Genomic DNA, 16,281 nt, shown 5'->3' with positions numbered 1-16,281 from the left:
TTAAAAATTTTTTTTAATGTTTCACAAACCTTTTAAAGGTACACATGAATTTTTATTGGAGCTTGTCTTTAACATTGTGCATACCGTATCTAGTAAAATTGAAGATGCTGAAAACTAACCCCTTAACATTTTTTTTAAGAGAAGAAAGATAAAATAACTTGAGAATTCAAGTTGTGGGTACTTAAATTTTGAAAATGGAAGGGTGCTTAAGTCTATAACCAAACTCGTAGAAGGTGCACAGAGGAAAAGAGGACTAGAGTGGACATTGGATCAGGTTCTTGTATTGGTTCCAGATATGTATTATGTAGTAGCTAAGTGCACGTGACTTCCTTCTGCATCAGTTCGAACCTCCTCTATTTTTCATATGCTTTCTACGGTGCATAGCACACAATCGAAAACCGGTAAAAGGCTGGGCACGGTGGCTCACGCCTGTAAACCCAGCACTTTGGGAGGCCGAGGTGGGCGGATCACTTGAGGTAAGGAGTTCGAGACCAGCCTGGACAACCTGGCAAAACCCCATCTCTACTAAAAATACAAAAATTAGCCGGGCATGGTGGCAGGCGCCTGTAATCCCAGCTACTCAGAGGCTGAGGCAGGAGAATTGCTTCAACCGGGGAAGTGGAGATTGCAGTGAGCCAAGATGGCACCACTGCACTCCAGCCTGGGCAATAAAGCGAGACTCAGTCTCAAAAAAAAAAAAAAAAAAGCCGGGTGGGGTGGTGTGTACCTGTAGTCCCAGCTACTCGGGAGGCTGAGATGGGAGGATGGCTTGAGCCCACGAAGTGGAGGTTGCAGTGAGCCAAGATTGCGCCATTGCACTCCAGCCTGGGTGACATAATTGGGGGAGGGGGGGCGGAAAAGAATAAAAAATCAGTAAAAGTAAACTGAATCTGATCAACTAGAGCAAATCCTATTCTTAGGTGGATGATAAGAGTGAACAGACTTGGAAAATATTTAGGATCCCTTGGTTATTTTAAATCTTTCCTCATTCAATTTATTATGAATATATATCTTTGTTTTTATTTGTAGAGTTGTAGCCCCTCTTATTAGCTCTTTGAAAGTTGTCACTGGTGACTTTCATTTTGTCTGATATTCCTCCTTATCTACCAACTGATGAACTTTTCTTCAAGTAATGCTCTGATTTTGACTTATCTTTACACAGTGGTCCCATGCTAGTGGTTTAATAAGGCCTTTTTAGAGACTAAGAAATTTCTGATGAATTTTCTATTAAAACTACTTTTCAAATATGCTCCTTTATTACTTTGGGTTGTTTTTCTAGTATTGGATCACTACTCTGGAGCAATATTAAGTGAGTGTATGTAGACCGCAAATAAATATTTGCTAGGTACCTAGTATGTGCCAGACACTGTATTGACACTGGGTATATAACAGCAAGATAGAGGTGGACCTCAGGGTACATTCTGTTAATTGTTGTGGGGACTGTAACATTTTCTTAAATTATTAATGTATTGGGAAAATAACTTACTTTTAAAAGATTGGTTTGAACATAGCCAAACTTTTGTTTCCATTATGCATAGCCTTCACCTGGATTTAGTTAGTTTGCTGCAAAAATAAGTGTAAGTATTTAAAAACCAAAAGTGGATTGTTTTAGATTTATTAGCTGTTTTCACCTCTATGTAGTTTAGTCATTAGGATCAAAATTGACCGTAGAGTGTCCTTTATGACTATTTAGTGATTTTTGTTGTTCAGTCAGTTCTATTTGAAAAGTAATAATTACCATTTATTGAGCAACTATATGTCAATATAGCCAATTATACAATATTATTACTTTATAATATGTACAATTGTATAAATATGTTAATTTATACATTATCATCACTGATCTCTTAAATAACCCTGTCAGTTGGGTAGTATTATCTCCATTTATAGGTGAGGAGGAAATAGGCTTAGAGAATTTAAGTAACCTGCTCAATTAGCTCACAAGAGATAGAATTAGTATTTAAACTAAGGTGTGTTTAACTCCAAAGACTATGTATGCTCTTTCCAGTGCCTCTCTAGTTTTAATCTAATTGTTAAATGTGCATTAGTATTAATTCAGAAATAAATGCTGATGATAATTCTAAGAGCTTCCCCCCCAAACCTCTTTTTGTCATAAATAAATAATATTTATGCGGTATTGTTTTTAAATAATATTTAGGATCATTATTGCTTGCTAACCAGAGATTTATCAGATTAAGTATTTTAGCTGAATACTAATGAACATATATATCATTCTGTTTTGGTCACATTTGGTTTACTAACTGTATAGCATCAAAGATGCCAAGTCCCTGAATCTGGATTTCTGAAAGAGTATTTCCAAGCTACACTTATGAATCATGTAGCTACTACCTATCGCTTTGAGCTCTCATTTTGCCATAATGACATAGTCCTGCCAAGAAACAATGAGAAATATGCAGAGACAGTTCTTCATGCAGTCTTTCTCCTTTCCCTGCCAGTACTTTGGCTGACATTATATATTGATGTCAAATGATATTGTCTTACCTGTGAATGGAACTTTACTGAATGGAATGGAAGAACCTTTTTTAAGCTATAAATGAAAGACTGATTGCTAGCGTTTGTAATCAAATGGAATGTCCCATAAAAATCTGATCCTACTAAGGCCCAAATTGAGTTATTCCAAAAGTTATGCCTAACTTGTTCTTTAGCTTGCTCCCTCTTTTTGTCATTAGAATGTGAGATCATCTATGTATGTATACAAATATACCTTCCCTCTGAAAGAAGAAAGGAGATATAAAAATAAGAATGGATCAAGAATAAGGAGAAACTGATATTATTTAAATTGTCTTTGAAATAAGAGCCAATAGGTTTTGAGGAGCACCTGAATGCTTTTTTCCAAGTAAAGTGCTATTTTGATTTTCACTAATACTATCCCATTTTACAGGTGAGGAAACTGAAACCCTGAGAGAATAAATAAAATAACTTGTCCTGGCTCACACAGTTAGTTCTACCAAAGAAGAGGTGGAGGTGGGAACTTGAATGTAGGTCTTTCTGATAGCAAGCCTATTCTCTTAACCACACTCTCTTGCCTCACAGAATAATAATCTAATCAAGAGATTTGATTAGTCAGTTGGGGCAGTGTGAGTAAGAACAGAGAGGAGGGGTGGATAGAAGAAGCTTAGGTCGTCAGATTTTTTTCTAGTAGCTAGCTGAATGTGAGGATCTAGTGTGAGGGAAAAGGTCTGGCCTTGAGTAGATTTGGGAGGGAGTTGTTTGTGTTTAGGTAAATCATTGAAATTTCTATTGTGAATGAGTTTATGCAAGGAGAATATGTTGAGACTCTGTGGAGAAAAGTCTAAACACTTAAAAAGGGACAAGCAGGCCGGGCATGGTGGTTCACACCTGTAATCCTAGCACTTTGGGAGGTCGAGGCAGTAGGATCACTTGGGGTCAGGAGTTTGAAACCAGCCTGGCCAACATGGTGAAACCCTGTCTTACTAAAAATACAAAAAATTAGCTGGGCATGGTGGCGGGCACCTGTAATCCCAGCTACTTGGGTGGCTGAGGCATGATAATCACTTGAACCCAGGAGATGGAGATTGCAGTGAGCCGAGATCGCGCCACAGCATCCAGCCTGGGTCACAGAGCAACACTCTGTCTCAAAAAAAAAAAAAAAAAAGAAAAGAAAAAAGAAGAGGGCGGGCAAGCAGAGGAGGAGAAGCCGGATGCATTTGGAAGAGGTGAAGCACAGATGGGAAGGGGACAGTCTTCCGTGTTCTAATTTCCTTCTCTGCTCCATCCTCTGGCTGCTTCCTCCTCCTTGGGCCAGGCACTGTTCTAGGTTCAGACAAAAACTCCTGCCCTTATAACTTACCTAGTTGGAGAAGAGGTAACAATAAACAAAATTAAGTTCAATGTATTGTATGTTAGATGGTGGTAGATGCTATGGATAAAATAAAGCAAGCCAGGGCTCTGAAGAGTGTGAGGGTTGAGGAGGGGGTTTAAGGGAGGACTGCTGTAAATTGAGTGGTTAGGGAAGCTCTTACAGGGAAGGTGACTCTTGAGTGTAAACCTGAAACTGGTGAGGGAGTAAGCCATCCCCACATGGGGGATGGCGGGGAGAGTCCCAACAAAGGGAACAACAGGGGCAGAAACCCTTTGAGGGCATGCCTGGTTGCTAAGAACAAGCAAGACAGCTAGAGCAGGGTGAGTGAAGGAGAGCACAGTAGAAGATTAAAGTTGGGGGACAGGGGCAAGTTACTGTAGTCTTGAAGGCCACTGTAAAATCTTTGCTTTTTTTGAGTGAGATAGGAAGCCATTGATGGAATAAGCAAAGTAAGAAAAAACTGAAAAGTGCCCACTGGATTTACGATCTGAGGTTACTCTCTCCCCTCTTGAGGTCCATGACTGTTTCATTTGATAATTTATGCAGCCAGACACTGTTCTAGAAATTGGGATACATGAACAGAAAACATAATCTCTGCCCTCCACTTCCTGCACACAACTTGATGTGCTTTCTTTTTGAAAGCTAATTCTTGGCAGGATGTCAGTGTGAAATGATTCTGAGAGTCCTAGATGAGTGCCTGGCTATAGGGAAGGAGTGCGACAAGCCAGAGGAACAGTGAGGGTGCACTTTCTGCTTCAGTAGCCACAGTGTCTATTGTTATGTAGTTGTAGAATAAGTACAACTGTTGGTCACAGAAGTCTGAAGAAGGCCATTGGTCCCTTCCTGTCCCAGAGGCCACTTTTTCCTCGGGGATAAAGAGGTGTCTGAATTTTCTGAATGTGATTCTGTTTGTGTGACTCCCTGTGTTTTTCATTTGGAATCTTTTCTTCTTTTTTTTCTTTTCTCTTCCTTTCCTTCCTTTTCCTTTTCTTTTCCTTTCCTCTTTTCTCTTTTCCCTTTCCCTTCTCCTTTCTTCTTTGTCCTTTCTCCTGTCTTTCTCCTTTCCTTTCCAACAAGATCTTGCTCTGTCACCTAGGCTGGAGTGCAGTGGTATGATCATAACTCATTGCAGCCTCTACCTCCTGGGCTCAAACGATCCTCCTGCCTTTACCTCCCAAGTAGCTGGGTCTACAGGAGCATGCCACCATGCCTGGCTAATTAGAAAATAATTTTCTTTTTCTGTAGAGATGAGGGTGTCACTATGTTGCTCAGACTGGTTCTCAGACTCCTGGTCTCAAGCAATCCTCCTGCCTCGGCCTCCCAAAGTGTTGGGATTACAAGCGTAAGCTACTACACCTGTAGTGGCCCCAACATTTTCTGAGTGTGATTCTGTATGTGTGGGGTTCTCTGTGTTTTCCAGTTCTAATTTTATAATTGGCTGAAATTTGAACTTTCTGCGTGGACCATTAGGGTACCTTTTAGTGCAGGCCCGTAGTTGGCAACAATTCAACTAAATAGTCCTTAAAGTAATGCGTGTTGGCATTTACCATTCCTCACCAAAGTGACATCTTCCAATTCCTTTCTCCTTGCCACATTTTCGTTTTTCGTTTGTTCTTTCTTTTCCCAAAGTCTTTTTTTCTTTTTTTTTTCATTTACTTTTTGGCTGTGATGATACCTATAATTTAAGGATCCTAATAGTTTCTTAGTACTTCAGTGTTAGTGACCGGAAAGAATTGTAGTTGCTTCCTAAACCTCTGACTTAACACATTTCCAAGAACAGACTGGGGAAAATCTGTAGCAACATCTGTAAAATACTTTCAGTTCCTTGCTGAAAGGGGGAAATATAAAGAAGCAGTTGGTTTTTAGAAGTTGACTAAGTCTGTGGTTTGAAATTTGTATGCCGATGATTTTAGCAAAGAAAAACATTTGATTTCCCCTCCTTAGGGGTGAGGGGTGGGATTTGCCACAAAGAGCAAAATAATCAGTGTATTTTCTCAGAAATTCTCTTATTTTCTTGAGAACTTTAGTGTAAATACTAAATAAATGTTGTGGAATGATTTCAGATTAATTTCACTATCTGTCACATTCATATGGAGATTACCCTTTTGAAGCAGTTGTATGTAATGATTTTCTGTTATATAGATTTGAATATAAGTTGGTATATGCTAAGATAGTCCTCAGTTTATTATATTAAAGACATTCCTTTCTTTCAGACATTTTCTTCTCTGTACTACTTTATCTTAGTGAATGGCAACCAGTGTGACAAGCTTAAAACCCTTAAGGAATCTCTGTTTTTCCTCCTCTCTTCCTTCCGTTACCAGTTTTGTTATTATCTCAAGATGGACTTCCTCTCTGTCACAGCTTACTCCAGGCCCTAATTATATCAGCCAGTCACTTAGATGGCTTCATTAGCTTCTTACCTGGTTGCCCTTAATCAACTCAGCATTTTCTCCACATTCACACTGGAATGATCTTACAAGCCATATTTCCTAATGGACTACTGTGCTTAAAAACCTCTGTATCTTTTTTAATCTACAGCACAGATTTTGTACCTTAACATATGGTTTTTTTTTCATCAGATAAAATGTTATGCCTCTGCTATTGAGACATAAATGTTATATTTCCTCTGTTGAGAATTTTGTATTTTCTCTATTCCCATTAGTGAAGAACATTTTGCTGATCTGTGCTTTCATCATTTACAGTAGTTTTTTCCAACTATGGAGCACCTTAAAATATGGAATTTGCCTTTTAAACTCCATATGCATCCTTCTTCCTTTCTCCATTTGAACTTATCTGGACAGTAGCTTGACATAGAGGACTGTCAGGGCTCTACCTACTTGACTAGATTACTAACTACAGTAGTTTTGCAAATATATACTTGAGCACAAATATTATTGCTTATATTTATTAGGCAAATAAAGTACCTGTGTTAGTCCATTTTCACACTGCTATAAAGAACAACTCAAGACTGGGTAATTTATAGAGGAAAGAGGTTTAATTGACTCAAGTTCCACATGGCTGGAGAGGCCTCAGGAAACTTACAATCTTGGTGTAAGGTGAAGGGAAGCAAGACACGTCTTCTCATGGTGGCAGGAGAGAGAGAGAGCAAAGGGGGAAAGTGTCCCACTTTAAAACCATTAGAACTCATGAGGACTCACTGTGAAGAGAGAACAGCATGGGGGAAACCACCCCCATGATCCAATCACCTCCCACCAGGTCACTTCGTGCACACATGGGGATTACAATCCAAGATGAAATTTGGATGGGGACACAGAGCCAAACCATATCAGTACCTGACATTTATTATCCAACCTTTCAGTAGCTTTCTGAAAAGAGATTATTGTCCTTATTTTAGAGATAAAGAAATGAGATACAGATAGATTGGCCCTTAGTTGATAGCCAGTACATTTTTGTTGAGTGAATTAGTAAACTCTTTCCTGATAGTATATATTTATCTACATGTTCTTCAAAGATGTGTGTGAGTGTGTGCGTGCATGTAATGGAGTTGTGCATCTGTTTTATTTATTTTATTTTATGACAGAGTCTCGCTCTGTCACTCAAGCTGGAGTGCAATGACTCAGCCTCTGCTCTGTGCAACCTCTGCCTCTAAGGTTCAAGTGATTCTCATGCCTCAGCCTCCTAAGTAGCTGGGATTACAGGTGTGCACCACCATGCCCAGCTAATTTTTTTTTTTTAACAGAGTCTTGCTCTTGTGCCCAGGCTGGAGTGCAGTGATGCAATTTCGGCTCACTGCAACCTCCACCTCCTGGGTTCAAGCGATTCTCCTGCCTCAGCCTCCCGAGTAGCTGGGATTACAGGTGCCTGCCCAGCTAATTTTTGTATTTTTAGTAGAGACAGGGTTTCACCTTGTTGGCCAGGCTGGTTTCGAACTCCTGACCTGAGGTGATCCACCCACCTTGGCCTCCCAAAGTGCTGGGATTGCAAGCTGCACCCGGCTGCTAATTTTTATATGTTTAGTAAAGCAGGGTTTCGCCATGTTGGCCAGGCTGGTCTCAAACTCTTGGGCTCAAGTGATTGCCTTACCTCTGCCTCCCAAAGTGCTGAGATTACAGGTGTGAGCCACCACACCCAGTAGCAGTTGTGCATTTTAAAGGATCAAAGTTGTAATAAGCTCCTTTAAAAAGTGGGAGAAATAGATAAGCTGAGGCTGTAAATATTTGGGAAAAGAGCCTAAAGGTAGAGAAGGAAGCTAGCCTCGTGTGTTAAGAGTCAGAGGAATTAATTTGGAGTTAAAGTTAGAAGAAATGTCAGTTGCATAAGATGAGCAGGTGAACTTATGAAAAATACGGATTCTTAGTCTCTGTCTCCTCAGATAACTGAGTGAAGTTGGGGTGAAGCTTTGGATTTGTACTTTTGCAAAGTTTTAGAGGTGATTCATATGAACAGCTAGGATTTGAATCGTGTATAGCTGACCAAAATTAAAGATCTAACAAAGAGAATTTCAGATTATTTTGCATATAAAACTAGGGGGAGTCAGGAAATAGGCTTAGAGTGTTGGAAAGAACATTTTCACCACAAATTTCCCACCTTGATAAGAGACCCAGCCAGAAAGAACTATACAGTTCTAGAGGAGTGATTTTATTCTAATTGAATGATGGAGTGGGGATAGAGGATTGAAAGTCCAGACATGTACTACACACAGAAAAAAACCCAAAACCAAAAACTGAACTATACCTATGTGTTCTACTAGTAGTTTTCTATTTGCTTTTAGTTTGTTGCTGGTTTATTCAAGAATTACTGAATGAGTACCTACTGTTCACCCACTGTGTAGGGAAAAGATAGCAGAGAGATGAGGAAAAGTATAATGGGATAAAGAAGAATCTTATTTAATAAATCAAATGATTTCAACAAAAGGGATCACTGGTAAATTGGGCACACCTTCTGGTTTTCACCTGGGGGAATAATTTTTCTGTGGCCGTTCATCTTAGTTCAACAAACATTTATTGTGTCAGACACTCTACTAGCCGTTAGGAGATATTCATGCATAAATGAAAGACAGTCTTTGCCCTGGCCTATGTTAGTCTTTAGTGGAAAAGACAGATACATGAACAGAGGCTTTCATTATAATTTAGGAATTACTTTAATAGTGGTGAAAGGGGCAGATTTAAAAATATTTAGGTGATAAAAATGGTAGGAATTGGTGATTTATTGAATGTTGGGGGTTGAGAAGAAGTCACAGGATCATTCACGGATTTCCAGTGTGGGTGACTTGATAAGGATGGAGGAGTAACATTAACTCACATCCAAAATACAGAATTAGAAATGTATTTGTGAAGGGTGAGAGGGGAAATCAGTTTTGCGTTCAGTATGTATAACATGGCTCAAACACATCTAAGTGGAGGCAGTATAGCATAGTGGGAAGGTGTTTTGGCTTGGGAATCAGATCACATAGGTTTATGACTAAGCTATACCACTAGCTGCTTCTAGCTGTATGACTTTGAGATGACTAACCAACCTCACCAAGTCCCAGTTTCTGTGGGGACAGTACTAGTACATACTACACAGGAGTTGTGAAAATTAAAAGAAATAATGTATGGTAAGCACTTATCACAGCACTAGGCACATAGTGAGACCTCACTAGTATGTCAGGAAATATTATCTGTGTAGCAGACAGTGTGAACTCAGGAGACAGCAGAGCTGGACATACGGTTTTGGGAGTCATTAACATATAGGCTAACATAATGACAGTAGGTAAGATTCCTATAGAGAATGGACCCCTGAGGAAGAGTAATAGTGAACAGGGGATGGACAGAAGAGGAATAAAATCCAAATGAAAAGAGGTGTGATTGTTTTGCATGTATAGAAGCTTTGTAGATACTTGTGCCTCATAGAGAAGTTACAATTTGAGGTTTATAATTGGAGCACAACCAGGAATATTTATGATCTTCAAAAAATCCACAAATTTAAATTTTCACATGGATTTCTTTTTAAAGTAAACTTCCTATTTAAATAATAATAAAATCAGCCCCTCCCCACTTTTAAACTACTTGCCAGTAGACTTTTTAATTTTTTCTGAGAAGCTATTTGAAACTCTACTGAATGATGTGGACACAAATTATTTGCTTGAGTAGTGTTGATACTTTATGGTAACCTTTATTTCCATATATATTCATCAACTGTCTTCTTGTTAGAGCCTTAAAAACTTTGTTTTAATAGCTTAGGAAATGATATGGTTTGGCTCTGTCGCTCCACCCGAAAAGACAGGTGAGATCTATATTGCAATAATTCCTCAGTGGTGGTTGGCCACAGTGCCCTTTCCAGCCAAGTCACGCACAATGAAGAGGAGTAAACAGTAGTTGATCCCATTTGTCTTAAAAGGTGTTTAAGTTTGGATTTGCAGTGTGTTGTAAAATGAAGCTAGATTTTTATTTAAGGGAGAAATAGTCCTAAACAGTGAAATAAATGTTGACCTCTAAGAGAAATCTTTATTCAGGTTTTTAAGTAGAAAGCCTTCCTCTCCTCTCCCCTCCCCTCCCCTCCCCTCCCCTCCCCTCCCCCCCCTCCCCCCTCCCCTCCCCCCTCTCCCCTCCCCTCCCCGCTCTCCCCTCCCCTCCCCGCTCTCCCCTCCCCTCCCCCCTCTCCCCTCCCCTCCCCTCCCCCCTCTCCCCTCCCCTCCCTCCTCTCCCCTCCCTTCCCCCCTCTCCCCTCCCCTCCCCTCCCCTCCTCTCCCCTCCCTTCTTCTTTTTTGAGACGGAGTTTCGCTCTTGTTGCCCAGGCGGGAGTGCGGTGGTGCAATCTTGGCTCACTGCAACCTCTGACCCCCAGATTCAGGTGATTCTCCTGCCTCAGCCTCCCGAGTAGCTAGGATTATAGGCGCCCGCCACTACACCTAGCTAATTTTTTGTATTTTTGATAGAGACGGGGTTTCACCATGTTGGGCAGGCTGGTCTTGAACTCCTGACCTCATGATTCGCCTGCCTTAGCCTCCCAAAGTGCTGGGATTACAGGCGTGAGCCACCACACCCGGCGGTAATGAAATATATTAATATATGGGAGAAAATTGTAGAATTAATGAGCTAGTGTTTAGCTATCTAGATGATTTTGAAGATATAAACAATTTAAAAAACTGTCTGCAACCTGCTGGTACACATAAATTAACTTTTTTTGTTTGTTTGTTTTTTTGAGATGGAGTCTCACTCTATTGCCCAGGCTGGAGTGCAGTGGCACAATCTTGGCTCACTGCAACCTCCACCTTCTGGGTTCAAGCAATTCTCCTGCCTCAGCCTCCCAAGTAGCTGGGATTACAGACGTGTGCCACCATGTCCAGCTGATTTTTATATTTTTAGTAGAGGTCTCATCATGTTGGCCAGGCTGGTCTTGAACTCCTGCCCTTAGGTGATGCACCCGTGTTGGCCTCCCAAAGTGCTGGGATTACAAGCATGAGCCACCGTGCCTGGCCCAAATTAACATTTTTTAGGTTGGTAGTGGTTATTTTACTTTTTTTCATAAGGATGAATAACACAAAAATTTCCAGCAGTAGCCTCCTGCACATTCCTGGTTAGCCCTAGTCCTACTCTCCACGCCAGTAGCAACATCGTGTGTGTGTGTGTGTGTGTGTGTGTGTGTGTGTGTGTGTGTGTGTCTGTCTACTAGTATTCATAAAGACATACTATGTGCCTTATCAGCTCAGGCACTAGAGGAGGCCAAAGCAGCATAGGACATAATCTATGCCAGGGAATTCAGAGCTGCAGAGGAATACAAAGCCAAAACATAAGTAATGAACTGATTTTCTAATAAGGATTAATGTTAGGAGGCAGGATGTTAGTGAGTCTTGAAGAATGCTTGCCACTTAGCTAAGCAGAAGAGACCATTTTAGAAACAGAGAACAGTGTGAGTAAAAGCCCAGAGGTGGACAAAAAACAATCATTGCCCTGGTGTGGGATAGTGAAGAGAATATAGAGACTAAGTTGGAGTTGGCAACCATTTAAATGTTTCCTGATTTAATTTTTCTGGTAGTTTACTCTAAAACTAGATAATAATATATTTATTTTTTGATTTTCCAACTTTAGATAAAAATGTTGACTCTTGGGTATGAAAAATGTTTTTGCTTATTTGTACTGTACCCCTGTTTCTTGCTACCCTCAATATAAGTGTTACTGTTTTTTACAATGTGGTTCTCTATTGGTTACATTTGTAACTGTAAATAATCTCTATGTTATTTGTGGCTTATACATTCCCCAAAAAGATATATGGAATTTAACAGTAAGTATTAAATAAGCTCTTATGATTTTAGACAGGAGGAAGAAAAAATTGAGAATGGTGCATGTAAGACCTGGGCTAACAGAAAAATAATTTATACTACTTTTGAAATGAGAAATAATATCTTTTTTTCTTTTAGGTCGAACAAGTAAAATTACTTGACCGATTCAGTACCAGCAACAAGTCATTAACAGGAACACTGTATCTTACGGCTACACATCTATTATTTATCGACTCTCATCAAAAAGAAACCTGGGTAAGGAGGACCGCAGCTGTACTATTTATCATAATAATAATGGACTTGGTCTGTCATGTTTTATTTTGAATGTGTATAACACAATTTTTAATCATTGGTTACCTATCTCAACCAAAATATTTTTTGGTCTCCAGATCACTCCTGCCCTCCCTTCTAATAAATCAGTTATAGAATATGTAACATGGAATTCTATAAAATACCACACTCTTATCTCCATAAATAATTATGAAATACCTGTCGTTCCTAGGCCGGATGCGGTGTCTCACTCCTGTAATCCCAGCACTTTGGGAGGCCGAGGTGGGTGGATCACGAGGTCAGGAGTTCAAGACCAGCCTGGCCAACATAGTGAAACCCCATCTGTACTAAAAATACAAAAAATTAGCGGGGCATGGCGGTGGGTGCCTATAATCCCAGCTACTTGGGAGGGTGAGGCAGGAGAATTGCTTGAACTTGAGAGGCGGAGGTTGCAGTGAGCCAAGATCGCGCCATTGCACTCCAGCCTGGGTGACAGTGTGAGACTCTGTCTCAAAAAAAAAAAAAAAAACCTATTGTTCCTTTTAATTTTTAAAAATCTAAAAAATATGTACACATTAACAGATCAAATGGATTGTTTGGTATATTCCACAGTGTTTTTATACAAATTTTAATTAGGGTACTTATTTTTTTTGCTAGTATAAATGTTGCAATGTACATATACATGTAAACAACATTTTGTGTATTTATATGAGACATATGTATATGTTTCTTTCTGTATATTTGCCAGAGTTTCTCTGGGATATTTGTCTGGGAGTAAAATTATTGGGTCTTGAATAAGTGCATATATAACCTTACTAAGTTTGTCACCTCTTCAAAATGGTTGTTCCAATTTATTCTCAGTAGTGTATTACACAATGTTGTACATCCTCAACAACATTGATATTGTCAACTTAAAATTTTTTGCCTATCTAGTAGATGTCCAACTGTAATGTTAATGAGCTGATTATAAAGAATTTACCCTTTTCAGATAAAGAAAAAGGAAAGAGTTTCCTTTTCTTTTTTTATTGGGTTGTTTGTCTTTTATTGATTTTATAAAAGTTCTGGGCTACAAATAGAATTACCATTCAACCCAGCAATCCTTTTACTGGATATATACTCAAAGGAAAATAAATCAACCAAAAAGAAACGGGCATTTGCATGTTTGTTGCAGCACTGTTCACAATAGCAAAGATATGGAATCAACCTAGGTGCCCATTAGCAGTGGATTGGATAAAGAAAAAGTGGTGCATATTCACCACAGCCATAAAAAGAGAACAAAATCATGGCCTTTACAGCAACATGGATGCAGGTGGAAGCCATTATTCTAAGTGAACTAACACAAACAAAAAACCGTATACTGCATGTTCTCACTTATAAGTGGGAGCTTAACATTGGGTACATATGAGCACAAAGATGGGAACAATAGACATTAATAGACTAATAGAGGTGGGAGGGAGGGAAGTAGAGGAACAAGGGTTGAAAAACTACCTCTTGGGTACTGTGTTCACTATCTGGGCTATGGGTTCAGTCAAAGCTCAAACCTCAGAATCATTCAGTATATTCATATTACAAACCTGCACATGTGCCCACTGAATTAAAAAAAAAAGTACTATTCAAGAAAAGAAATAAAGAGTTCTAGGTTATAATGCTTTGTCAGATGTGTGTGTCATAGATAGCTTTTCCCAGTGTGTGGCTTGTCTTCTCTGTTTTTTATTTTATATGTCTTTCAGTTAAAGTTTATATTTTTAATGTTATAGATTTTTCATTTTTTTCTTTTATTGTTTGTGCTCTGTTGTGACTTAAGAAATCCTTTCCTATGTCAAAGTCATAAAGGTTCTTCTATATTTTCTTCTAAAAGCTTAAGTTTGATCCTGTAAGTTGTTAATACATCTGGGAAATATTTTGGTATATGATGTGACTAGGGATTCATTTTTATTTTTTCGTATAGACGACTGGCGCCATTTATTGACTGTTTCATTCCATTCGTCTTTAGTACCAGCTCTGTCATAAAAACATCTTCCATGTATGTGAGGCTCTGCTTTTGAGTTTTCTTTTCTATTCGTTTGGTATACTGACTACACTGTACCACACTGTTTTATTGACTATAGCTTTTAAATAAATTTTGATATCAAGTAGAGCATACCCTCCCAACTTGTTCTTCAAAATTGCCATGACTATTTTGGACTCTTTGTTCTTCCTTTTCTGTTTTAGAATTCATTCACTCATTCATTTAGCACACATTTATTGAGCATATACAGTGTGTTTCATATCACTATTCTAGATATTTTGGAAACAATAGCCAATAATAACAGGTACAAATTCTATCCTCATGGAGCCAACTTTCTAGTGCTGAGAGATATGGATAACATCACCAATAAATAGGTAGATAAGTAAAATACATAGTGATAAGTGCTAAGCAGAAAAAGAAGTAGGAAAGGTGGTTAGAATATGGGGCTTGTGTCTCTGTGCCTGAGAGGAAGAGACTTGGGCATGTTTCTGTGCCACTAGCTCTGCCAGCTTTTAGAACCTCCACTTTATAGATGAAGAAGCTGAAGCTCAGGCAAGTGGCAATTCATTCATTGTTACACAGGCAGTGTAGAGAAGTAAAAGGAGCTCATGTAGGCTGTGTTGTCAGGTAGCTTTGGGTTCAAATGTCAGCTCTGCTGTTCACTGCTTGGGTGACTATGTCAGGGTGCTTTTGGCTGTAAGTAAATGAATACCTGACTGAACATGGTGCCAAACCTTGCAAAGCAGGAGAGGTGGGTAGGCTTTCCTCAGTAGCCCCATCGCTTATCAGGGAGGAGAAGCTCTCTCAGAAGGCCCCCAGCTAACTTTCCCTAACATCTGATTGTTTGAAAATCCAGACACTTGGCTACTCCTACCTGAAAAGGAGGCAGAGAATGCAGATCCTAGTATTTTTTATCTCTTGAGGGAAAAGGATGTTGCAAGTAAGGAAGGTGGGGAGGAATGGCAGACCAACAGTGTCTGCCAAAAAGTATGTAACTTTCGAGCTTAGCACCCACATAAAATGGGTATATAGCATCAGTCATCATGTCGGGCTTTTGTGAGTCTTAGATGAAAGAAAATATGAAAAACATCTGTGCCTAAAACATAGTAGTGGCAGTAAATCATAGCTGCTCATACTATTTTTCTAAGCAGTTAAATCAAGATTAGAGGTCAATTATGCCTCCCAGTCCAGAGATTCATGTTGCTCTGTGGTACACCCCTGTACTGCACATACTGTCATACTGTTCTCTTCTCTTTCTCTCTTTGTACTCTTCTGATTTCCCCAAGAAGGCTAACCAATTGATATATGATTCTATATCAGCTGTTAAGGAAACTCACTTGAGATACTGATCTTGGAGAAGTTGTATTCCCTAGAGGCACTGGATCCCTTCTTCATCCAGTGTTTGTCCAAGAATTGCCAGGAATTTTACCTAGCAGTACCTTCTGAAATAATTAGTCATATTATCATCCACTCCATCTACCCCTCCTTTGTCCACTTGCTTCAGTATTTTCTCTATTATCCATCTCGTAGAGATATAAATGAAGGCTTCCCGTATAGCTATTCCCTCAGCTGCTGGGAATGTAGTTTGAGGGGCAACAAAAAGATGTCTGTGTTATTCTCTACTCTCCTATTGTTGTCTTTTAAATGCTTTCTTATCAGTATATTCCCTTATGTTTGCCCTAAATGAAGTTTGTTTAATATACTAGAGCCATAGAAATGAACATTTTAGATCCAGAAGGGGCCGTATCAACCTTATATCCTTTTTCTCACTTTACAGTTGATTATGTTTTCAAAATCACATAACTAGTTAGTGGTAGGACCAGGTTTCTTCATCATTTTCTTCCTGCAAATACTTTTGGGTTTTTATAATTAAAATCAGAACAGTGATGTACAGGTTGAATATCCCCAATCCAAAAATTCAGCACTGACATGATGTTC

General features: G+C 39.3%; 1 protein-coding gene across 4 annotated transcripts in view; it reads left to right on the top strand.

The window, feature by feature from the left end:
- MTMR6 (myotubularin related protein 6) overlaps positions 1–16,281 on the top strand; it is a 40,589-nt gene that overhangs the window by 1,411 nt on the left and 22,897 nt on the right. For all 4 annotated transcript variants that reach the window (XM_024348481.3, XM_016925078.4, XM_024348482.3 and 1 more), the window contains exon 2: positions 12,204–12,320. In XM_024348481.3, the coding sequence (XP_024204249.2) occupies positions 12,204–12,320 (117 nt within the window). The remainder of the gene's footprint in view (positions 1–12,203; positions 12,321–16,281) is intronic.

The sequence above is a fragment of the Pan troglodytes genome, chromosome 14 (genome assembly GCF_028858775.2).
Source record: "Pan troglodytes isolate AG18354 chromosome 14, NHGRI_mPanTro3-v2.0_pri, whole genome shotgun sequence".
Classification (NCBI taxonomy): domain Eukaryota; kingdom Metazoa; phylum Chordata; class Mammalia; order Primates; family Hominidae; genus Pan; species Pan troglodytes.
This window is presented reverse-complemented; position numbering and strand designations above follow the sequence as displayed.